At 36.9% G+C, this 25,276-nt stretch overlaps 2 protein-coding genes across 23 annotated transcripts in view; one reads left to right on the top strand and one right to left on the bottom strand.

Annotated features, from left to right (window-relative positions):
* C8H4orf17 (chromosome 8 C4orf17 homolog) overlaps window positions 1–4,940 on the top strand; it is a 348,243-nt gene extending 343,303 nt beyond the window's left edge. For all 3 annotated transcript variants that reach the window (XM_021101734.1, XM_021101736.1, XM_021101735.1), the window contains 3 exons: window positions 796–877; window positions 2,263–2,449; window positions 4,856–4,940. In XM_021101734.1, the coding sequence (XP_020957393.1) occupies window positions 796–877; window positions 2,263–2,449; window positions 4,856–4,862 (276 nt within the window). In that variant the 3' untranslated portion in view covers window positions 4,863–4,940. The remainder of the gene's footprint in view (window positions 1–795; window positions 878–2,262; window positions 2,450–4,855) is intronic.
* The window catches only part of TRMT10A (tRNA methyltransferase 10A), a 38,376-nt gene continuing 19,053 nt past the window's right edge, over window positions 5,954–25,276 (bottom strand). For 14 of the 20 annotated variants that reach the window (XM_005653610.3, XM_021100338.1, XM_021100342.1 and 11 more), the window contains 4 exons: window positions 24,902–25,007; window positions 23,372–23,633; window positions 12,862–12,913; window positions 5,960–6,102 (listed from right to left, as the gene is read on the bottom strand). In XM_005653610.3, coding sequence (XP_005653667.1) covers window positions 6,046–6,102; window positions 12,862–12,913; window positions 23,372–23,633; window positions 24,902–25,007 — 477 coding nt within the window. In that variant the 3' untranslated portion in view covers window positions 5,960–6,045. Of the gene's footprint in view, window positions 6,103–12,861; window positions 12,914–23,371; window positions 23,634–24,901; window positions 25,008–25,276 lie in introns of all 20 variants that reach the window. The other 6 variants (XM_005653603.3, XM_021100343.1, XM_005653601.2 and 3 more) reach the window with 6 other exon arrangements.

Here is a 25,276-nt window from a genome sequence, read left to right as displayed (position 1 = left end):
AGAGTGGGAAAGTATCAATTCAGAAAGAAAAGAAAAGGGAATTGTTCCTTCAGAAGATGTCAGTACTAAGGAGTTCCCATCGTGGCTCAGTGGTTAACAAATCCGACTAGGAACCATGAGGTTGCGGGTTTGATCCCTGGCCTTGCTTAGTGGGTTAAGGACCCGGCGTTGCTGTGAGCTGTGGTGTAGGTTGCAGACGTGGCTCGGATCCCACGTTGCTGTGGTTCTGGTGTAGGCCGGCGGCCACAGCTCCGATTCAACCCCTAGCCTGGGAACTGCCATACGCCATGGGAAGTGGCCCTAGAAAAGGCAAAAAGACAAAAACAAAACAAAACAAAAGATGTCAGTACTGAACAAACAAAACAAGAGAAAACTGCAGTACTTAACCTAAACTATTTCAGTTCACCCTTGACCAACAAGAGTTTGAACGGCGTAGGTCCACTTTTACCTGAGTTTTTTTTCAATAGTAAGTACTACAGTACTACATGATCCACACAGGTGGTTGAATCTGTGGATGTGGAACTGTGAATACAGAGGAACCGACCAGAGGGCTGAGACTAAGTTATACTTGGATTTTGACTACTTTGAGGGTTGGTGCGCCGTCCATGCCTTGCTCAAGGGTCAGCTGGACTTGGACTGTGAAGATGTTTTCTTCCTATTTGAAATCTGGCTCCCAAGCTAAAATCCCAGTTGACTTGAACATTGGGTACAGTGTGACATTTGGGAAGATGAAATGGTGGAGAAAGTAAACCTTATAAACCTTGCTCACTATGTACCTCTAATATTCTCTGTCAGATTCTGGAAAAGCTCTGTTACATTTTACGTACTGATTCTCTGGCAGAAGTTCTACAGTGGCTGCTTAATGCACGTACAAAAGGTGAGACTGTAAACCCTGAGCTGAGTTTATTGTCAGAAACTAGGAATGTGCCAATGCCTCAAGTTTTCCCCCTTGGATTTGCAAAGATAATGCTGCCATACTATTACCCTAGCATTTCAGTATCAGAGTCATATACATTCAGCTGAACACAAGGTAGTCTTGCAATGGCCCCAAATTTGGTATGCTCCAAACTGAACTTCTTTGGATTATGTTAGATACTTATGTCAAGAGCTCATTTGTGCTTCTCCTCCTGAGTCTATATACCCAGGCTCTTGTTGAGCATATACTTCTGGTAAACCCTGAACATGGCCTGTTTCCCTCCTTTGATGTGGAGGGCAGTAACACAGCCTTCCAATTTCCAGATTCTAACAGCTCTGCCAATTGCTCATCAAAACCATCAAGTCAATCATCTCCCAGCCTCCTTTAGGCCCTTCCTGACCTGTTCCATGAAGGTATATGTGAGTGCCAAGTGGGGTAACCATAAATAGCATACAGCAGCTACCTCCAAACCTAGCTGGTCATCAGAATAAGTGAGTCAAAACTTCTGAGGTGGGCATGGCCTGAGAATTGGCATTTCTAACAAGTTCCCAGGTGATGCTGATAACACTGGTCTAAGGACCGCTCTTTGAAAATCACTGCAGTAATCTATGTTAGGAAATATCAGTGTGTTAGGGACACACGAGTGTTTTCGTATGGGAAGCATTTTGGAGATAGTACCTTACCTCAGGAATTCAAATTACGTGGCAGGCAATTTAGAAGTATATGGGGGTAAGGAATTTTTAGTTATTCTTTTTTATTCCTTTTAAAAAATATAACTTTAGAACACTTACACAAGTAATAACTGCTTACTGTTGGTTGAAAAATAGATGAGCCAGAAAAAAAAAGGAAAAATAATAAAATTATCACAGACATCATTTTAGTAGTACTTTGGCATATATCTTTGTAGCGATGCTTATAACTATTTATTATTTAACTAACAGCCTTTATTTTATATTGTACTTAATATTTTATATAGGTACCCTTATTTTTTAAATTTAAATTTTATATTGTACTTAATATTTTATATAGGTATCCTTATTTTTTAAATTTGGCAGCAGCCTGTAAGGCTGAGTTTTGTACTCAATATTTAAAATCTCCTCTGCTGCCACTCAGGGACAAGTACCTCAGGGAGTTACCTATTCTGGGAACTCTACAATATCACATGTCAACAGAAACTAGGTTGCTGCAAACCACCTTCTCTTGAGAAACCTTGACTCACACATCGATGCCTATACCCAGAAAGCAGATTAACTTTCACAGTGGAGTGCAGGATAAAAGAACTAATCCTGTGTTTCTAGCCAACACAGTAATTACAACCTTCACGGCCCCCTCTTTTTCTAAATCAGAAAAGGAATGGGTCTCTGCGTTGATTCATGCTGAGCTGGCTGAGATAAACTTATTAACTCACTTAAGAAGAAACACCTCAGCAGAACGAGCAGCAAAGACTGGGAAGCCACCCAAAGTTAAATCGCCCCCAAATACACCAGCAAAATCAAAAGTCACCAGATCTAGGGAAGGACATCAACAGAGCAGGTAACAAGGCCTGATGGCCATCAGTGCGGCGTGTGGTTCATAAGGGCTTAAATTCACTTTTGGTTATCTTTCAAAACCCTAAAAATGCTCAGGATCTAAGTATCCTCTTTATTCAGTAAATCACAACAATGTGTATCTGTTTTCTTTCATTTTCATAAATGTAATACGAGAAATCATTCTAACTCTCCTTGTTCAGAGGATTTTGGCAGAGACTGTCTTCCTTACCCAACAACCTATCTTTTTGAAGGAAACCAAACCTGCGTTGTTACTGTATACTTTGTTAAATGCATACCACACAGAATCACTTTTATTTTCCCTCCTGGAACAATCCAAGATTAAAATAAAGTGCTTCACTTAATTTTTTCTGACATATGCCTGGGGGCTGCCAGAGGGAAAAACAATATGGGAATTGGAAATTTTATCGGTACAAATTTTTCTTAAGCCTTGTAATTCAATACAGAAGAAAATGCATATTTATGTATAAAATCATGGTGAACGAATGGATAAGATGTTATTTAAGCTGGGCAAGAAAATCTTGTTGCTTTAAAATTAAAGGTTGGGTGAATCTTCAAAACACATGTCATTTTAAAAAGCATTAAGAAAAAGGAGAATTTTACATTGCAATGTCTCCAAGTTGAAGTTTCTATAAAGTTGGAAACTAAGAGATAGGGTCAGTTTCTCTATCTAACATCTGAGTAACGTCTGATGTACTTTTCAGATAACTACTCAAAGTCAGAAGAATTTTTCATTGGAAAGTACTTTTAATGCTGTCTGCATCAAAAAATAAAGAATTGGGATAGCTTAAGATTCATGTATTCCTAGCTTGTTGACTATAGTGCAGTCTATAGAAATACTTGTTTGTATCTGTGAATTTCATTTTCCCTTTCTCCAACTGCTTTAGAGTGTCAAGTCAAGGATATGAAGGAAATAAGGAAGTACCAAAAGGTTAAGTACAGTTTGTGATAATTACTGAGTTGGTATAAGGAAACCAGTAAGTATCTAATTAATTACACACACAGAAGTTAAGTATCTATGGTTTTATACTTCTCGGCCAAGCTACCAGATGCTAAGGATCTATGGTTTTAAAGCTGTATAATACAACAGTGATTTCCAGCTACTCATAAAAGGCAGCATCTGCTGAATTTCTCATAGAGATAAATTTGACCTATGTTTGAATCTGTTCTGAAGGGCAAAGTGCCTCATCACACTCTTTAAGAAGTAAGACAGTAGGAACTCTAGATTTGGTCATGCCAATCTGATGACAGAAGCCCTGCACAGACATAACAAAAGGACAATAATATCAGAGTATTGGTTCTTCACAGCTTAACTGTCATTGAGCTAAATGATTTTCACTTGAAACAAAGTAAACCAGCAAATGTAAAATTCTGGCAGCCAGCCATAAACCTATGCCCCTAGTACAGCTGAAACACAACAGAGTAGCAGGTTTGTGTCTCCATCAAGAGTCCAGCCCCAGCCTGCAACATGGACCGAGAAAAAGCAACAATTGTGCAAAGTCCTAGTTTGCTTCAGAATAGCTCAACTGAAAAATCTTGGTAGGTTTGGCAGTTCCTGGCTTTAAAACAAACATGACAGCAGTGGCTACAGAGCAACAACTATGAAGTTATGTCCACAACCCTCAAACAAAAGTTTATCTTATTATTTCTACAAGTCCCCCTTACACCAGGAATGACATAGCAATCAGTTAGAGTTCCCTGAGGTCACTCTAGCCCCCAGCAGGTTCTGTTAGAATTAACCAAACCCAAAAGAGGCGTTACTTGCTAACAGCCAGTAAGTACAGTTTAGAAAAGAGTCCCTTACTCTGACATTGCAGGGATGGTTTATCGTATCTGACCTCTCCCCACAAACTCTTTATCCTAGGACTACAAAACCATGACACTGACAGTTTCTAGCACTCAATCTTGTCTTACTTGTAGGCCTCATATATATTTCACCCTGTCTAGACATTGGTATAAAAATCTCCAAATCACACTCCTTTGTCTCCAGTATTGGTATTCAGCATCTTCCCAAATCCTTATTTCTGCTCGAGTGTAAACCATGTAGGTCTTGGGACGGTCTTATGAGTAGAGCAGTTTTAAACTGCTCATCTACTTTGTTTTTTGTCTATCAGGACCATAGATCCCTCTCCTCTTTCTCCCTGGTCCCATCATCTGCTCTAAATCGTTCCTACTGAAATAATGTTTGATTCTAAGACTGAAAGGACCTAACTTGCATGTTATACAGCAGGTAGTAAGAAGAAAAGAGAATAAGTTGTTTTATGAATTTTGGGTATATGTGATTCACCTAAACTTCAATTATTTATCTGTATGTTATCTGCTACTAAAACATGGCAGAAGCTACTATTTTCAATTCTCAGTGGTGGTCTTATTGAGACTTTTTCTATTTCAGAGGCTGAGCACAAGCCTCCATTGTTTATAAGAAGAAATAAGATGAAAATACCTGTTACAGAGTATTTCAGCAAACCCAAGTCTCCTCCCAGGCCTAAAACTCAGGAGAGGCTATCAACAAAACCAATGTCAGCAAGAAGCATACAAGGATACAGTCTCTCCCCCCAAAGAGCATTTTATCCTCTAACATAACAAAGGCTGGGTTGATTCCTTCACAAACATGAGTTTCGTTTTGTTATAATATCAAATTATTAGAAAACTTTTTTTTGGTAGAGAGCAATCAGTAGTGCCTCTATATATGTGACACATGTAAATCACATAAGTACCTGTATATAGTGCTACTAAATAAATATTAATGGGGACAACATTTCTACTTGCAGTTAATTTAATGCCATGTGTAAAAGAAACGTTTATTTATATACTACATTTCTAGTCTCGCACTATTAATATTTGCATATAAGCATTAGGCTCTGATACTTGAAAAATCATCCATAATCAGAATTAGGCAATTTCAACACCTTCCCCAGACTGTGATAGAAAATAAAAATAAAAAACAGAATTTTAATATCTGAGCTACTATTTGCCATGTACCATATTTCAATGTTGTTGGACTACTGGAAAAATGCTCCTCCAAAAAGAAGACATAAAAATTATTCCTAACTTATGAGCCAGCAAGGAGCTAGTTTCTACTCATTGCTAACTGTGAATGTTACTAACACATTTCCTAATGTCAAACTTTTTGTATTTTTAAAATAAGCGTTCTTGGGTCATCCTATTATTCTTTCAGCATATTGCTGAATTCTGTCTACCAAGTAGCCAATCTTTTGTTTAGAATAGTTACACTGATATGCAAAACAGCTACTATGAATTTTGTATGTGTAGGTGTGTTTGTGTATGCACATAATCTTAACAGTAACATTTAAATCACACTTACTGGATGTCGGAAATCATTCTAAACACTTTAGATACAGTAACTCATTTCATTTCACAATAACTATTTAAGGTGGCTACTATTGTTATCCTCACTTTTTAAAAAAATAATAAAACTGAGGCAGAGAGTTGTATTCATTGGCATGAGACAAAACAGTTGTCACAAATGTCATCATTCAAATACAACAGATGTTTATTTCTCACTTAAGAATCCAAAGTGTGTGTTTTCAGTCAGCAGAAGACTTCACTTTCCTTGCTGATTCAGAGGCCCAGGGTCCTTCCATCTTGTGGCTTGGTTTCATTGTTAACTTCATCCTGCTGGCAAAAGAGGAAAAAAGAGAATGGGAGAAAGTATTAACTTCCCATGTAATAAATTACCTCATATTTCGTTGTTTAAACAAGCACACATTTAAACTCTTTCATTTCTGGGGCCGAAGTCCAAAACTTATCTAACTGGGCTAAAAGCAAGGTGTTGGCAAGGTTATGTTCCTTTTGGAAGCTTTAGAGGAGAATCTGTTTCTCTGCTTTTTCCAACTTTTAGAGGTTATCCACACTCCTTAACTCGTGACTCCTTTCCCTTTCTTTTTTTTGGTCTTTTTAGGGCTGTACCAGTGGCATATGGAAGTTCCCAGGCTAGGGGTCGAATTGGAGCCACAGCTGCTGGCCTAAAACCACAGCCACAGCTATGCCAGATCCAAGCCACAACTGCGACCTACACCACAGCTCACAACAATGCCGGGTCCTCAACCCACTCTGGAGGCCAGGGATCGAACCTGCATCCTCATAGATACTAGTTAGGTTTGTTCCTGCTGAGCCATGATGGGAACTCCACCTTTCTATCTTTAAAGCCAACAATGGCTGGCAAATATTTATCACAACACGTCACTCTCCTGTCCCACTCTGTCCACTGTCAAGGATCCTGTGATTACACTGCTCCCGTCTGCCATCCAGGTTATTCAAGATAATCCTATCTTACGGTCAAAAGGTTAGCAATTTAATTCCCCTTTACCATGTAACAGGTTCTAGGCATTAGGATCTTCGGGGGGAAACTGCCTTCCACAGGGAGGGTACATCTGCTTAAAATCTTAGTCTTGAAATGGGAAATATCACTTCTAGTCCCATTCCATGATTGAGAACTGGTCTAGCTGAAAGGGCTCTGATAAAATTATTAAATAAGAACCATATTCCAGCTACAACTATATTCTCCAGAAAGGAAAACTGGACTTTGGTGAACAGTTAACACAAAAGTTTAGTGACTTGCTTAAAGTGGAGCTGGGATGTATGTGCTTAACCACCAGGCACTACTGATGTGTATCAAGACCATGCTCATTTCATAAAATTCATAAAGCTTTCTCCCTGTCTCACTCACTTTTTCTCTTTTGCCTATTAGGGAGAGGCTGCAATAGCACCATAGATTCCTTTCCCTTGAAAACTTCATAAAATTCACCTATCAGACCATGTAGGTTTGGTGTTTTATTTTTTGTCTGTTTTGCCTTTTCTAGGGCCGCTCCCGCGGCATATGGAGGTTCCCAGGCTAGGGGTCTAATCGGAGCTGTAGCTACACCAGAGCCACAGCAACTCGGGATCCGAGCCGCGTCTGCGACCTACACCACAGCTCACGGCAACGCTGAATCCTTCACCCACTGAGCAAGGCCAGGGATTGAACCTGCAACCTCATGGTTCCTAGTCGGATTCGTTAACCACTGAGCCACGACGGGAACTCTCGGTTTGGTGTTTTGAGGGGTGTAATCCTTTGACAGTTTTGTTTCTTCTTAACTGGTCAGTTTATATTTTCTGTATTTTGGAGATTTTTACTTTCTTAGCAAATTAATCATTCCATCCAGGTTTGCAAATTTATTTTCACAGTGTTAAGACAAATGAGTCTCATAATTCTAAATTCCTCGCTATGTTTATTCTCAATCTCACTTACATGTACTTATAATTTTTTGATTCAGCTAATTTACATTTTACTATTGCTTTACTATCACTAGTACTGTCTACCAGGTCTCAGATTTAGTGCTATGCTGTTACAATATCACTATTTTTTAATTCATTACTATCTCCTTTCACTACTTCTTTTAGTTTATTTAGGTTTATTATTGTCCTAATGTTTTCAGCTGTTTAAATGTAGTTATATTCAGCATTCTCACTTATTAACATAAGTTTTTAAGGTGAGATTCATACCTGGAATGTAATGATGGTTCAATATAAGAAAATCAACCAGTGTAATATACCACATTACTAAAATGAAAGACAAAAATCACACATCATTCAATTAATGCAGAAAAAGCGACTAACAAAAATTCAACACCACTTCATGATGAAAACACTGAACAAACAAGGAATTCAAGGAAACTTCATCTACATAATAGAAGCTGTATGTGAAAAGCTCACAACTAACATCATACTCAACCAGGAAAGACTGTAAACTTTTCCCCTAAGATCAGGAACAAGGCAAAGATGCCCATTCTCACTACCTCTATTCAACATAGTCCTGGGTAATTCTAACCAGAGCAATCAGGTAAGAAAGAGAAATAAAAGGCCTACAAACTGGAAAAGAATAAAGAGAAGAAGATAATGAAAATGATCTATTTGCAAATGACATGTACTGATTTGCAGAAAAACCCTAAAGACTTCACACAAATACAAAATCCCTTCACACAAACACAAACTTTTAAAACTTCATGTCAAAAGAAAAAATCATAGTGAAAAGGCAACCTATGGGATGGGAGGAAATATGTGCAAATCATTTATTTGATAAGGGATTAGTATCTAGAACATGTAAGGAACTTCTACAACTCAAGAAGGCACTAAGCAACAACCAACCCAATTTAAAAATGAGCAAAGGACTTAAACAGACATTTCTCCAAATAAAATACACAAATGGCCAATAAGCACATGAAAAGATGTTCAACACCATTAATCATTAGAAAAATGCAACCTTTTCATGGCATGATCACAATGAGATATCACTTCACATCCAGCAGGATGGCCAGCATCAAAAGAATAGAAAATAAGTTTTGGTGAGACATGAAGAAGTTGGAACCCCTACGCATTGTTGGTAGGAATGTAAAAATGGTACAGCCATTATGGAAAACAATACAGAGGATTCTCCAAAAGTGAAAAATAGAATTAACACGATTCACTAACCCCACTTCTGGGCATATATCCAATCAAAAAGATACACCCATGTTCATCACAGTATTATTCAAAATAGCCAAGAGGTGTCCCTCAAGAAATGAGGGATAAAGAAAATGTAGTATATACATAAAATGGAATATGTTATCACCTAAAAAAGAAGGAAATCCTGTCACATGTTACCACTTGCACAAATCTTGAGGACATTACGCTAAGCAAAGTAAGCCAGTCACAAAAGGACAGTACTATATGATTATACCAGATAATGTAACTAAAGTTGTCAAAATGATAGAAAGTAGAAAGTGGTTACCAAGGACTGGTGGGAAGGAGGAAGGGATATATAATCCTCCTGTGTGTGTGGGGGTGTGTGTGTGTGTGTGTGTGTGCGTGGGCTTAATGGGTAGAGAGTTACAGTGTTACGTGACAAATACATTCTAGAGATCTGTTGCCTAACAATATGAATACAGTTAGCACTACTGAACTGCACACTTAAAAATAATGGTAAATTCAATGTTATGTGTTTATCATAATAATAAATAAAACCCTCTAAATTAGAAAATATCTGACTTGAACAGCAGTTAACAAGCTTCCTAAAATGACTGTCCCTTCATTTTTAGTTTTCTACAAAGAGTCTGTGTAAAATGATTTGCTTTTAATATGCCTCACAGATATGCTCATAAAACATTTGGTCCTAGATTCTAAAATAATCAGGTTACCTAGAATTTTTTTTTTTTTTGTCTTTTTTGTCTTTTTTTGCCATTTCCTGGGCCACTCCCGCGGCATATAGAGGTTGCCAGGCTAGGGGTCGAATTGGAGCTATAGCCACCGGCCTACGCCAGAGCCACAGCAACTCGGGATCCGAGCCGCGTCTGTAACCTACACCACAGCTCACAGGCAATGCCAGATCCTTAGCCCACTGAGCGAGGCCAGGGATCGAACTTGAAACCTCATGGTTCCTAGTCGGATTCGTTAACCACTGCGCCACGACGGGAACTCCTCAGGGTACCTAGAATTATAAATTTCTTTTGGGTATTAAATATTTTTGAGTTATTTTTTGGTAATTTTTATTTTTATAAAGGCATTTCACAAGCTTTCAAATGTATCAATAAGAAGTATTTAATCATATCCATTTCTTTACAGCTTAATATCTCCAACATTCATTTTTATACTGTCTTGTCTCTCAAAATTTTCTTGTTTAAAAGAAGTTTATTAGTCTTGTCAGAGAGTCAATTTTTGCCTTGAGCCTGTGTATTACTTTTAATGATGCTTTTACCTTTATTATTCCCCTCTTTCAACTTTGAATTTATTTTATTTTTGTTTATTCTGGCTTTTTTAACTTGTTAAATTACATGCATAGCTCAATAATGCTAGTCTTCTTTTTCTAGCTTAAACAATGGGATATAAAATTTCCTCTAAATTGGTTTAGCTACACTATAAAACACTTAGAGGAAAACACAGGCCAAACACTCTCCGACATAAACAACAGCAACATCTTCTCAGATCCACCTCTTAGAGTAATGACAGTAAAAACAAAAATAAACAAATGGGATCTAATCGAACTTAAAAGTTTCTGCACAGCAAAAGAAACCCTAAACAAAACAAAAAGACAACCCACAGAATGGGAGAAAATTCTTTGCAAATGAAGCAACTGACAAGGGATTAATCTCTGAAATTTATAAACACCTTCTGCAGCTCCATACTGAAAAAACAAAAAACTCCATCAAAAAATGGGCAGAAGATCTAAACAGACAGTTCTTCAAAGAAGACATGCAGATGGCCAAAAAACACATGAAAAGATATTCAAAATCACTCATCATTAGACAAATGCAAATCAAAACCACTATGAGATACCACCTCACACCAGCCAGAATGGCCATCATCAAAGTCTATAAACAGTAAGTGCTGGAGAGGGTGTGGAGAGAAAGAAACCCTATTACACTGTTGGTGAGATTGTAAACTGGTGCAACCACTGTGGAAAACAGTATGGAGATTCCTCAGAAAACTAAAAATACAACTACCATTTGATCCAGCAATCCCACTCCTGGACATCTGTCCAGAGAAAACCACGACTCGCAAAGACACATGTACTCCGATGTTCATTGCAGTACTATTTTCAATAGCTAAGACATGGAAACAACCTAAATGTCCTTTGACAGAGGAGTGGATCAAGAAGATGTGGTACATACACACAGTGGAATATTACTCAGCCATTAAAATGAACGAAATACCAGCATTTTTAGCAACATGGATGGACCAAGAAATTATGCTAAGTGAAGTCAGCCATAGAATGAGACACCAACATCAAATGCTTTCACTGACATGTAGAATCTGAAAAAAGGACAGACTGAACTTCTTTGCAGAACAGATGCTGACTCAGACATTGAAAAACTTTTGGTCTTTGGAGGAGACAGTTTGGGGGGTGGGGTGGTGTGCCTGGGTTATGGGATGGAAATCCTGTGAAACTGGATTGTGATAATCATTATACAACTACAGATGTGATAAATTCATTGAATTTTTAAAAATTTTTTTAAAAAATTGGTTTAGCTACATACCACAAGTTTTAATACATATCATTTCACTAAACTTCTAGAGATTTTCTAATTTTTGTTTTCTTCTATGACTCATAAGTTGTTTAATGAGCCTTTCAAATAAAAATATCCCCAAACATATGATGTTTCTCAAACTCATTATAATTTTAAAAATTATTTATAATTTAGCTGCATTGTTGTCATATAATGTAATTTGTAAAAATGACCAATCCTTTGATTTGCTTGTGGGTAGCTTTGAGGCTTAGCATATGGTCAATTTCATAAATGTTCCATATGACTTGAAAATAATGTGAATTTTAAAATTGTTGGATACAAAGGTACAGATAGATCCATTTAAGTAAGATTCTTAACTGTGCTGTTTAAATCTTATATATCCTATTTTTCTCTTGGTGCTTGATTTATCAATTAAAAATCTCCAGTTATTTTGGTAGATAATACAGTTCTGTGTAATTTTGTTCACTTTGATCCATATATTTTGAAGTGATGTGTAAATATAGTTTAGAATGTTATATGTCATGACCAACTTCACCTCTAACACTGCTTTTTATGGTTCTAGCTGGTAAGGCTTTCCTCTTGTTCCACAAATTTATTTTCTACTTTAATCTATTATTATCAGATAAGCTGCCTATATTATTTCTACTTTTGAAACTATTTTCCTTTGTGATTTAATATATGTATACTTTTATAAACCTTCCTTATGCAGTGGAAATTTCTTTCAGCCTATAGATACTTATTAATTATATCCAGCATTTATATCACCCATAGATTTATCTTTTGTCCACCTGAGCTAACACAGGTTGGGAAGCATGACTTTAAAGTCTCCTTATATAATGCATTTCCTTCTATTTCATATAGTTCTCAAAATTTTTTCTCAATGAATCTGAACACTATGCTACTTAATATACAGATATTCATAAATACCAGATCTTCACGCGGGACTGCGTACTTGAACATCACAACATGCCTTTCTTTTCCTTGTTTCACTGTAATGTGTCGAACCTTATCCAATGTTAAAATTGTGATGTCTTCTTCTATTATTATCCTGATGTGCCTTTCTCTATTATTTTCAACACTGTTGAGCAAATTTATTTAAATATAGCACACATTTGGGTTTTGAGTTTTTTTAAATCTGAGTGATTTTAGACTAATTATATCTGATAGAAAAAATATAGTCCTGTATAGTTATTGTGTTTTATGTTAGCACTGTTTTTATCACTTTTTAAAGTGTTTCACTCAAGGATCTCTGATTTCCATACTTTAATAAAGTGTTCAGTCTGATAATTGAGATTAGGGGTAACGACTTTACTCTTAAAGAGTACACACAAAATCTCACATGTACTGGGACCCAGGGTGAAAGCAATAATTTAATAGGAACTGGAGCCGGACCTACCTGTTGGTCTTGGACAGTGTCCTGAAGAGGCGGGGAGTGGCTGCAGCTCACCCTGGGGACAGAGACAATGATGTCAGACATACTGGGAAATATTCAGCCAAGTGAACACCGCTGTTGTTGATGGCTGATAACTTAGCTCATCAGCACCAACACCTGGACCAGACCCACCCAACAGCCTGTAGACTGCAGCACTGAGATGCCTCAGGCCAAACTAACTGGGTGGGCATACAGCCCCACCCATTAGCAGAGAGCCGCCCAAAGACTAAAGAGCCTTCAGCCATCTTTAGACTCACCCCTAGACATGGCCCAACTCACCAAAGGGCCAAGACCCAGTTCTATCCACCAGTGGACAGGCACCAGCCCCTCCACACCAGAAAGCCTACACAAGCCTCTAAACCAGCTTTACCTCCAAGAGGCAGACACCAGAAGCAAGAAAACCATTATCCCACAATGTAGCCAAGACCCTACCCTGGAACCACTTGGGCCTTGGCCACTGGCAAGCCAACGTAACCTTTGGGACACCCTAGATCCCATATACAACTGCATCAGGAACTGACCTGCCTAATCCCCATCCTCCTTCCCCAGAATGATCTGAAACAAGCTCTGAGATCCTGGGCTCTGATGCCAGACTTCAGGAAACAACTCTGTCTGCCAATAGACTGGCGCTGACCTCAGGATATGACTTTACCTGCCACTGGATGGGCAATGGACCTAGAATCTTTGTGACCCTCCCTCTGCCCACTGTGAGCCAGCACTAGCCCTGGGGTCCCCTTGAAATCTGCATCCAGTCACCCTATGAATAGGACTCACTAAAAAGCAGCCAGCAGCATCCACACAAGGCAGATCCTGGCAACCAACCAGGAGAGGGACCAACCTTGCCTACAAGACCACTCATACAGTCAGCCTGCCACAACAGAAGGACTCACACATCCCTCTTAGGGGAATCCTCAAGATTACACAGCTTGAATGACGAGAAGGAGGTGCACTGCTGGATGCATAGGATGTCTCCTACAGAGGGCCACTTCCCCAAGTTTGAAAAATATAACCAACCTGCCACATATAAGAAAATAAAAATATCAACTTAGAAAAAATAAGGTGACAGAGGAACATGTTCCAAATGAAGGAACAAGATAAAAGCCCGAAGAACTAAACGGGAGATAGGCAATCTACATAAGAAAGAGTTCAGGGTAATGACCACAAAGATGATCAAAGAACTTGGGAAGAGAATGGATGCACACAATGATGAGCTGGAAGTTTTTAAACAAAGATTTAGAAAATATAAAGTACAACCAAACAATATTAAAGAATACAATAATGAAATGAAAAATTCACTGGAAGAAATCAATAGTAGACTAAACGTAACAAAAGAATTGATCGGTGAGCTAGAAGACAAAGTAGTGGAAATCATAGCCACTGGACAGAAAAAAGAATGAAAACAAATGAGGACAGCTTGAAAGACCTCTGAGACAGCATCAAGCATACTAAAATTTGCCTTATAGGCAAAATTATGGAAAGGTAAAGGGCCTGAGAAAATATTTGAAGAGATAATAGCTGAAAACTTCTCTAACCTGGGAAAGGAAACAATTACTCAAGTCCAGGAAGTGCAGAGAGTCTCACAGAGAATTAACTCCAAGAGGAACACACCAAAATAACAAAAATTAAAGATAAAGAGAGGATACTAAAAACTGCATGGGAAAAGCAACAAATAACATACAAGAGAACTCTCGTAAAGCTATCAGCTGATTTTTCAGCAGAAACTCTGTAGAACAGAAGGGAATGGCACTATATACTTAAATTGATGAAAGAGAAAAATCTACAAAAAAGAATATTCTATTCAGACTTCATGGAGAAATCAAAAGCTTTATAGACAAGCAAAAGCTATGAGAATTCAGCACCACCAAACCATCTTTACAATAAACACTAAAGGAACTTCTTTAGGAAGAAGAGGACCATAATTAGAAACAATAAATTTACAAAATGGAAAAGTTCACCAGTACAGGAAAGCATATGATAAAAGGTAGGAATTATCCATCCACAAAGCTATGAGGGAGGGTTAAAAGACAAAAGTAGTAAAATCATCTGCAGCCAGAATAAATGGTTGAAGGATACACAAAACAACTGGCTCTCAGCTATGATATCAAAAACAAGTACTTGTGAGGGAAGGAGAGTACAAACACAAGCTATCTAAAATGCATTTGAAATGAACAAATTTGCAACTTAAAATAACCATGTATATATATGGAGACTGCTAAACAAAACCTCATGGTAACTGCAAATCAAAAATGTGCAATAGGAGTTCCTGTGGTGGCGCAGTGGTTAACGAATCCGACTAGGAACCATGAGGTTGCGGGTTCGATCCCTGCCCTTGCTCAGTGGGTTAACGATCCGGTGTTGCCGTGAGCTGTGGTGTAGATTGCAGACGCGGCTCGGATCCTGCGTTGCTGTGGCCACAGCTCCGATTCGACCCCTAGCCTGGGAACCTCCATATGCCGTGGGAGCGGCCAAAGAAATAGCAAAAAGACAAAAAAAAAAAAAAAAAAAAAAGCAAAAGGAATTGAAACATAAAACTAAAGATTGTCATCAAATCACAAAAGAACAAAAGAAGAATGGTGGGTAGACCTACGAAAACATCTAAAACCATTAATAAAATGGAAATGAGAACATACATATCAATAATTACCTTAAATGTAAACAGACTAAATATTCCAACCAAAGACACAGACTAGTTGAATGGATACAAAAACAAGACATGTATATATGCCACCTACAAGAAACTCAATTCAGATCTAGAGACCTGAACAGACTGAAAGTGAAGGGATGTATAAAGGTATTCTACACAAATGGAAATCAAAACAAAACCAGAGTAGCAATACGTAGACAAAATTGACTTTAAAAAAAAAAAGAACATTACAAGAGAAAAAGAAGGATACTGTGTAATAGTCAAGGGATCAATCCAAGAAGATGGTATAAATGTACTCAACAAAGGAGCATCTCAATGTATAAGGCATATTAACAGACATAAAAGGAAAAATTGACAGTAACACAATAACAGCAGGGGATTTTAATACCCCACTTACAAAATGGACAGCACGTCCAGACATAAAACTATAAGGAAACACAAGCCTTAAATTTAATACACTGGACAAAATGGACTTAACTGATATTTACAGAGCATTCTACCTGAAAGCAGAATACACATTCTTCTCAAGTGCACATGGAACATTCTCCAGGATAGATCACATGCTAGGCCACAAAACCACTCTCAGTAAATTTAAGGAAACTGAAATCACACAAAACATCTTTTCTGACCACAATACTGAGATTACAAATCAACTACATGGAAAAAAACTGCAAGAAAAACATGTGGAAGCTAAACAATATGCTACTAAGTCACCAATGGATCACCAAAGAAATCAAAGAGAAAATTAAAAAATACTTAGACACAAATGAAAATGAAACACAACCACCCAAAACCTATGAGATGCGGGAAAAGCAGTTCTAAGAGGGAAGTTTACAGCAATACAATCTTAATTCAGAAAACAATAACACTCTCAAACGACCTAACCTCATGCCTAAACTATCTACAGAAAGAAGGAAAAAACCCAAATTTTGCACAAGAAAAGAAATTATAAGGTTCAGAACAGAAATAAAAAGAAATAGAGACTAGGAGTTCCCATTGTGGCTCAGCAAAGATGAATCTGACTAGCATCCATGAGGACACTCACTCAGTGGGTTAAGGATCTGGCATTGCCGTGGGCTGTGGTGTGGACTGCAGACTCAGCTTGGATCTGGTGTTGCTGTGGCTGTGGCTGGTGGCTAGAGCTCCAATTCAACCCCTAGTCTGGAACCTCCATATGCTGTGGGAGGTGCAGCCCTAAAAAACAAGACAGACAGAAAGAAAGAAAGAAAGAAAGTAAGAGGAGTTCCCGTCGTGGCGCAGTGGTTAACGAATCCGACTAGGAACCATGAGGTTGTGGGTTCAGTCCCTGCCCTTGCTCAGTGGGTTAACGATCCGGCGTTGCCGTGAGCTGTGGTGTAGGTTGCAGACACGGCTCGGATCCTGCGTTGCTGTGGCTCTGGTGTAGGCCGGTGGCTACAGCTCCGATTGGACCCCTAGCCTGGGAACCTCCATATGCCGCGGGAGCGGCCCAAGAAATAGCAACAAGAACAACAACAGCAATAACAAAAAAAGACAAAAAAGACAAAAAAATTTAAAAAAATAAATAAAGAAAGAAAGAAAGTAAGAAATAGAAACTAAAAAAAAAAAAACCAACAGAAAATATCAATGAAACTAAATTTTTGTAGATTACTTTTTTGTAATTTCATACAAAAAATAATAGAATAGAAAATATCAATGAACTAAAGCATTGAAAAGATAAGTAAAATTGATAAACCTTTAGCCAGCCTCATCAAGAAAGAAAAAAGAGAGGGCCCATCCAGATGGATGAAATAAGAAATGAAAAAAGAGTTACAAGTGACACCATAGTAATGTAAAAGGACCATAAGACACTACTACAAGCTACAATATGCCAGTAAATTGGAAAAACTAGAAGAAATGGACAACTTCTTAGAAAGATACAATCAATGTCCCGAGACTGAACAAGGAAGAAATAGAAAATATGAATAGACGAATTACAATACTGAAATTGAATCAGTGATTAAAAACTCCCAACAAACCAAACTTCAGGACCAGATGGCTTCACAGGTGAATTCTACCATTTAAAGAAGAGTTAACACCTATCCTTCTGAAGCTATTCCAAAAAATTGCAGAAAGAGAAACACTTCTCATTCTATTAGGAATTCATTCTATGAGGCCACCATTACTCTGATACCAAAACTAGACAAAGACAACACTGAAAGAAAATTTATGGGCCAATATCAATGATGAACATAGACACAAAAATCCTCAACAAAATACTAGCAACCCAAATCCAATAATACATTAAAAGTATCATACATCATGGTCAAGTGGGATTTATTCCAGGGATGCAAGGATTTTTCAATACCTGTAAATGAATCAATGTGACACACCACATTAGTGAATTTAGAATAAAAACCATTTGACCATCTCAACAGATGCAAAAAAAGCCTCTGATAAAATTCAACATCCATTCAGGATAAAAAACTCTCCACAAAGTGGGAACAGTAAGAACAAACCTCAATGTAATAAAGGCCATATATAAGAAACCCACAGCTAACATCATAATCAACAGTGAGAGGCTAAAGGCATTTTCTTTAAGATCAGGAACAAGACAAAGATACCCACTCTTGTCACTTTTATTCAACATATTTCGGAAGTCCTAGCCATAGCACTCAAGAGAAGAAAAGGACGTAAAAAGAATTCAAATTGGAAAGGAAGAAGTACAACTGTCATTGTTTGCAGATGACATAACATTACATGTAGAAAATCCTAAAGGTGCCACCAGAAAATTACTAGATCTACCCAATGAATTCAGTTAAGCTGCAGGATAAAAAAATTAATACACAGAAATCTACTGCATTTCTATACAGCAACAACAAAAGATCATAAAGAGAAATTAAGGAAACAATCCCATTTACCATTGCATCAAAGAGAATAAAATACCTAGCAGTAAACTTACCTAAGGAGGCAAAAGATCTATATTCCATAAACCATTAAGATGCTAATGAAAGAAACTGAACACAATACAGATGAAAGATTTTCCTGTATTAGAAGAATCAATATTATTAAAATGACCATACTACCCAAGGCAATCTGCAGATTCAGTGAAATCCCTATCAAATTACCAATGCCACTTTTCACAGAACTGGCTGGAACAATTTTAAAATTTGAGTGGAAACACAAAAGACAATCTTGAGAAAGAAGAATGGAGCTGGAGGGATTATGCTCCCTGACTTCAGACTATACTACAAAGCTATAGTCATTAAAAAGTATGCTACTGGCACAAAAACAGATACATAGATCAAAAGAACAAAATAGAAAGCCGCCCCCCAAAACTCCATGCACCCACAGTCAATCTATAACAATGGAAGCAAGAATAAACAGTGGGGCAAACAGTCTCATTAGTAAGTTGTGCTGGGAAAACTGGACAGGTACCTGTAAAAGAATGAAATTAGAACATTCTCTAACACCATATACAAAAATAAACTCCAAATGGATTACAGACCTATATGTAAGACTAGATACTATATAACTCATAAAGGAAAGCATAGGCAGGGCCCTCTTTGACATAAACAGAATCAATGTTTTTTTGGATCCGTATCCTAGAGTAATAGATACAAAAGCAATAATAAACAAATGGGACCTAATTAAAGTAAAATACTTTTGCACAGCAAGGGAAATCATAAAATAAAAAAAAAGACAACTTACAGAATAGGGAAAATTTTCTGCAAATAATGCTGACAAGAGATTAGTTTCCAAAATATACAAACAGCTCACACAATGCAATTAAAAAAAAATCATCCCAATTAAAAAATGGGCAGAACACCTAAACAGACATTTCTCCAAAGACATGTAGATGGCCAACAGGCACATGAAAAGTTGCTCATTATTGCAAATTATTAGAGAAATGCAAATCAAAACTACAACAGGGTGTCACCTCACACCAGTCAGAACAGCCATCATCAAAAAGTCAATAAAAGATAGGAAGTTTGCCTTGTGGTTCAGTGATAATGAACCCAGCTAATATTCATGAGGACTCAGGTTCTATCCCTGGCCCTGCTCAGTGGGTTAAGGATCTGGTGTTGCTGTGAGCCATGGCATAGGTCTCAGACTTGGCTCGGATCTGGCAATGCTGTGGCATAGGCCAGCAGCTGTAGCTCCGATTTGACCCCTAGCCTGGCAACTTCCATATGCCGAAGGTGAGGCCCTAAAAAGACAAAAAAAAAAAAAAAAATCATCAAAAAAATAAATGCTGGAGAGGTGTGGAGAAAAGGGAATACTCCTATCCTGTTGGTAGACATGTAAATTGGTGCATTTACTATGGAGGACAGTGTGGAGGTCTTTGTAGATATAATCAAGTTAAAGTAAAGTCACACTGGATTAGAGTGAACCCTAATCCAATGAGCAGTAACCTTAATAGGAGGACACAGATTCAAGCACAAAGGAGAGAGGGTAGAAGTTCATGTGACAAGAAAACAAAAGACTGGGCAGTTGAAGAAAACCAGGGATTGCTGGCAACCACTGAAAGCTATAAGAAGCTAGGCCTGGAAGACTCTCTGAAGGATTCTTCAGTGTTCTGAGGGAGCATGATCCTACCGACAGCTGGATTCTGGACTTTTAGTGTCCAGAACTCTAAAAGGATAAGTTTCAGTTGTTTTAAACTACTGGTTTACAGTAGTTTGTTATGGCAGCCCTAGGAGAAAAATTCAGGGCTTTAAAATTAGTGAAAATCGAACTACAGAGTGTCCACCACTTTTTCTTCCCACCTTTCAGTATTAAACTGTACTTTATTTCACATGGTGTAATTTAAGTAAAAGCATAATATTCCTATGCTACTAATTGTATTTATTCAGAAAAACCTCAAACTTTGGGAAACAAAACCTGACATAGCTTTGTTCTTCTAGAATTGTGGAGGCTATTCTCTATTTACATATGTTGCTCAGAGACCTTACTTTAAATGGGTAACTATAATAAATTACTAACAATAAAGCAATATAAGAGACAGTGAACGTCAATATTAAATTCAATGAACTTTCTACCAAATATGTATATAATATGAGGTGCCAGTGAGTAAAAAGAACAGAAAGTTAATTTATCCAAACTATATAAAGTCTTCTGAAATCTTAATTCAACTGCAATAAAGCACAATCACTTTAAATATAATTGCTCTACATTTACTCGTAGGAAGCTAAAACATCTCCTAGCCCCATCTTCCCTTGCCCTCACTCAAATGTTCAGTTATGTATTTTGCACTTTATCAAATTAAAATTCACTGGTGTTTTTCAACATAATCCTTCACATAATTGATACAGATATATGACAACTCAATCCTATTATCCTCAATAATTGAAAATCACACAATACGGACAAATAAATGTATATGAAATTATATGTATATTTTCACACATGCTTATATTATTTATAGAAACAAACATTTATATTAGCTTGAATACTATTATATTATAGTAGGCAGATACATATATAAAGTTAACTTTACTCACTTTAAGAACCAATATATTTTATTTTAAAGAAGTATGTACAAAAGAAAAGGAGCTGCTAAGAGTTGCTTTTCTAAGAGCTGTTTCTTTTTATTTTTTAAATTTTTTTGGTTGTGTGCACAGTATGCAAAAGTTCCTAGGCTGCACAACAGCAATAACCAGAACCACAGCAGTTTCAATAGTGGAGCCTTAACCCAGTGAGCCACAGGGAACTTCTAGAGCTGCTTCTTTTTAAGCTTAGGTAATAACAAATTTGCCCTTCAACAGCCTTTTAAAATAACCTAGTCTTGGGACTGGAGCTCAACTTCTCTCATTAAAATAACAAAATTACAACCAAATGCTGAACAACCTTCAACCAAATGGACTGGAAACTTTCAAAAAGATATCCTATTCCAGAAGACAGAGAGGAGGCTACCTCAAGAGGCATTTTTTCATTGGGCATTTATTTCCCCCGCTGGAAACAGCTAAGGTATGTTTTAATTTTTTGTTCTGTAAGTCCCCAAATGAACCTGATGTGTATTTTCTTTTTAGTTGGTATTTTATTATTTCAAATTTTAGTAAATAATTTGTAAGTAAATGGTATAGGTTGCTTGGAGGACTCTTCTTTTTTGCTTGTTAGAGGGAAATTAGATGTGATGTCATATTTGTATCCAGCAATGGTAATTTGAATTTTAAGATTGTAGTATTTATAAAATCACTTGTGAAAATAAACATATGCTGCACAGTGTTTTACAATTAAGAATGTCACGGCATATTTTAGTTACATTCATTTGGGTTATTAATAAAGACATAAAAATGTTAGGTATAACTAAACTTAACTGGTATTTGAGGATAATCACTCTAATTGGGACCAATATAAATGAGTAAGTTTTCCTATGACTTTAATTTATTCCTTAAGCATTCAAGCTGCCTAGATTCTCTCAGCTGAGAATTGATGAGTGTTTTGTTGCTATAAACTCATATACATGCTCTAGTAAGGGCTTTGTGTTATGTGCTTTTTAAGAACAAATCATTCTTAAACTATAAGAGTAAAGTTAAAGCGTTTAATATCTATATCTATTTCATGTATGGATTAGGCACCAGAAATTGAATTCATAAAATCTAAACTATTTTCTAAGAAAAAATTCAACGACAATAGAAATGAATGATAAGATAATATGTTTGAAAGAAAAACCCTCAGATCTATTGATCCTAAGTGAAATTTAGTCAAATAAATTACAGCAGGTGGAAAACAAACAAGCAAACAAACAAAATCACATCTAGTCTGGAATTACTGTCGTGGATCAGCAGGAATTAATCTAACTAGCATCCATAAGGACATAGGTTTGATCCCTGGCCTTACTCAGTGGGTTAATGATCCGGCATTGCTGTGGCTATGGTGTAGGACAGCAGCTATAGCTCCAATTCAACCCCTAGCCTGGGAACCTCCATATGCCGCGGGTACAGCCCTAAAAAGACAAAAAATAAAATAATCTAGTCTGAAAAATTAAATTTTGCAATTGAAATAATTTACCATCATTATTGAAATTAAGAAAATATATTAAAGAGAGTCTTAATTCTTCAGTGATTGCTTTAAACCACAAAGACATCACAAGAAGAGCAGAGATGGATTCCACAGTTAAAAAGAAATCAATTGTTCAGCTAATCAATCTTACACTTCTTCCTACAATCACTATACTCCTTTGAAGTTATTAAACTGAAAATAAAACCTGCAAGTACAAGGTAACCTCCATACAGAACATTTTGGCAGACTTAATATCTGACTCCACAAATAAGTTAAGCAATAAATCAGAAAGACATTGATATAAACATATAATAAAACTGAAAGGTCAGAAGCCACATTCTGAAGAATATAATCCAATTAATAAAAGAGAAAGAAGGTTTACTAAAAAAGTAAAATTCTCGAGAAATGCTTATTTGAGGCTTGGAAAATTGTTATATTACAACTGAAATCTTATTTAAAAACAAAAAAATGCTTTCTTATGAGGACTTTCTTTTTCAGCTGCCCCCATGGTATATCAAAGTTTCCAGGCAAGGGATCAAATCCCAGCTGGAGCTGCTACCCACACTACAGCTGCAGCCAAGAGCAGAGCCTTACCTCACTGTGCTGGGCTGGGGATTGAACCAGCGCCTCCACAGAGACGAGCTGGATCACTAACCCACGGTGCCACAGCAAGAACTGCTAATGAAGGCTTTTTATCACCTAGTTCTTTAAAAAGAAAAAAAAAAAAAAGCTTTACAAATTCACAACAGAAAGAAGAGAAAATGAAATTTTCTTTCAATTCAAATATTCTATGAAGTATCTCATTTTCTAATTTCTTCCTGGAACGTGAAAAAAAAAAAAAGAAAGAGAAAGAAAAAAAGACATTACTGTGGTACAGAGTTCACCGTAGACTCAGAGCTGTTTTCTTTATCCTGCTTTTCTTCATGTGGTGAATTTTGCTCATTTCTGCTATTTTCCTCCTCACTGGAATCACTGTTCAATCCACCTTCAGCTGTGGCGAATTCCTTGTCATGTGAGGAACTTTCACAGGCTTTGTCTGTGGGAACAGCTCCCTTCCTTTGGGGTAAGATAGTGAAAAATGCTTCTTGCCAGTCTCTTGTTTCCAGGTATTCCAGAATAATCTCAAACACTGCAATAAAGACAAGCCGAGCTCATCACAACACTGCATACTCTATTTTAAAATGCGCTGCTTTTGTGTTAAGGGTACGAGTATGTCCTACTAACTACTTTGTTCTTAATACTTCCTTCTCCTGAACGAGCTGTCAGAGCCAATATGCCCAAGGTTCTCAAGGCTGTTACCTCTTTTGTAGCTCTTCCTTAATTCAGTTCTTAAGCACTCAGGGTTGGCAGTTATAATCAATAGACAGAAGACCTTTTTTACTTCCTTCCTATTCTTCTCTCTTCTTTTCACTTCTTTATCCTGTATGTACCATCAGAAAACTAGGAAAAAAGGGTTATATTTCTTCTATCTTTCCTATATTGTGCCGCTCACTCTGGGGAATGTTTTGCATTTTTTATTTTTATTTTTTGGACTACGTCTGAGGCATGTGGAAGTTCATTAGCCAGGATCAAACCTGAGCCACAGCAGTGACAAAGCTGAATCCTTAACTGTTAGGCCACCGTGGAACTTTTTTAATGCTATCTCCAAGTCCTCTCACTTTAATATACTGTTGAAGGCTTAACTTGGATTCCTTCATGACAGAAAAGTAATTTCCACTATCAGAAGTCTTAGGGGAAGTTCATTCCTTGAACCAGTAAGTTCATTTTTATAACTCCCTAAAGCAGCCTGCTATAGAGAAATTTAAAAAGCCTAATAATAGTTGTACACTAACTACAAAAAAAAAAATTTAAAAAGCAAAATTCCATGCAAATACTTAAGTCCTAGAATGTCTATTACAATGTTATTTACAACAGTAGAAAGAAAAAAATATCAACCAGGGGAGAATGATTACATTACTTATATTTAGATGGTGGACCATTAAATAGTCATTAACGATGATTCAATAATATGAAAAAATATATTTATAAATGTGAGGGAAAGACCCCAGATTTATAATTTTTTATGCAATAAAGAATCCAAAAAAAAAAATCCAACTACATAATAAATAATATTATATATCCATAGGAAAAGAATTTGAAGAAAACAAATCAAAAAACTAATACCAAGTATCTCTGGGTACTGAAATTATAACCTATCTTTATACTTTTCCACGTTTTCAAAATTTTCTAAAGCATGCATGTATTATTCAAATTATAAATGATTACATTTTATAATTTTGTTTCCAAAATTGTTCATTTCCAAACATGTATATTTTCCACTTGTCCAAAACATAAATGAAATGTTCTTTTTCGCAACATTCACTCAGGTATGTTCTCAGTTTCCCCCTTAGAGCTTACCATGATTAACTGCCAAAACTTTTCTACTGTTCATCTTCACAAAATTTCCAAGGGGAAGCTGTGCATGATCAATTCCATAATCTGATGCTTGTTTATATGTAAGTCCCTAAAACAAAGACACTATAACTTGGACTAGAACATTACGTTACTTAAAGTTTAACAGAATAAATAATTTTAGGAAAAGACTTTAGTTCAGAAAATATTATCTGAAGAAGTGGGTGTGTTTAATTGCTAATTTGGAAACATTCTCTTGACAATAAGTATAGTCAGAGGCAGTTCCCATCATGGAGCAGCAGAAACGAATCCAATTAGGCACCATGAGGTTGCAGGTTCAATCCCTAGCCTCGTTCAGTAGATTAAGGATCCAGTGTTGCC

Source organism: Sus scrofa, chromosome 8, assembly GCF_000003025.6.
Source record: "Sus scrofa isolate TJ Tabasco breed Duroc chromosome 8, Sscrofa11.1, whole genome shotgun sequence".
NCBI lineage: Eukaryota > Metazoa > Chordata > Mammalia > Artiodactyla > Suidae > Sus > Sus scrofa.
The sequence above is the reverse complement of the archived record's forward strand: the minus strand, read 5'-3'. Positions and strand labels throughout refer to the sequence as shown.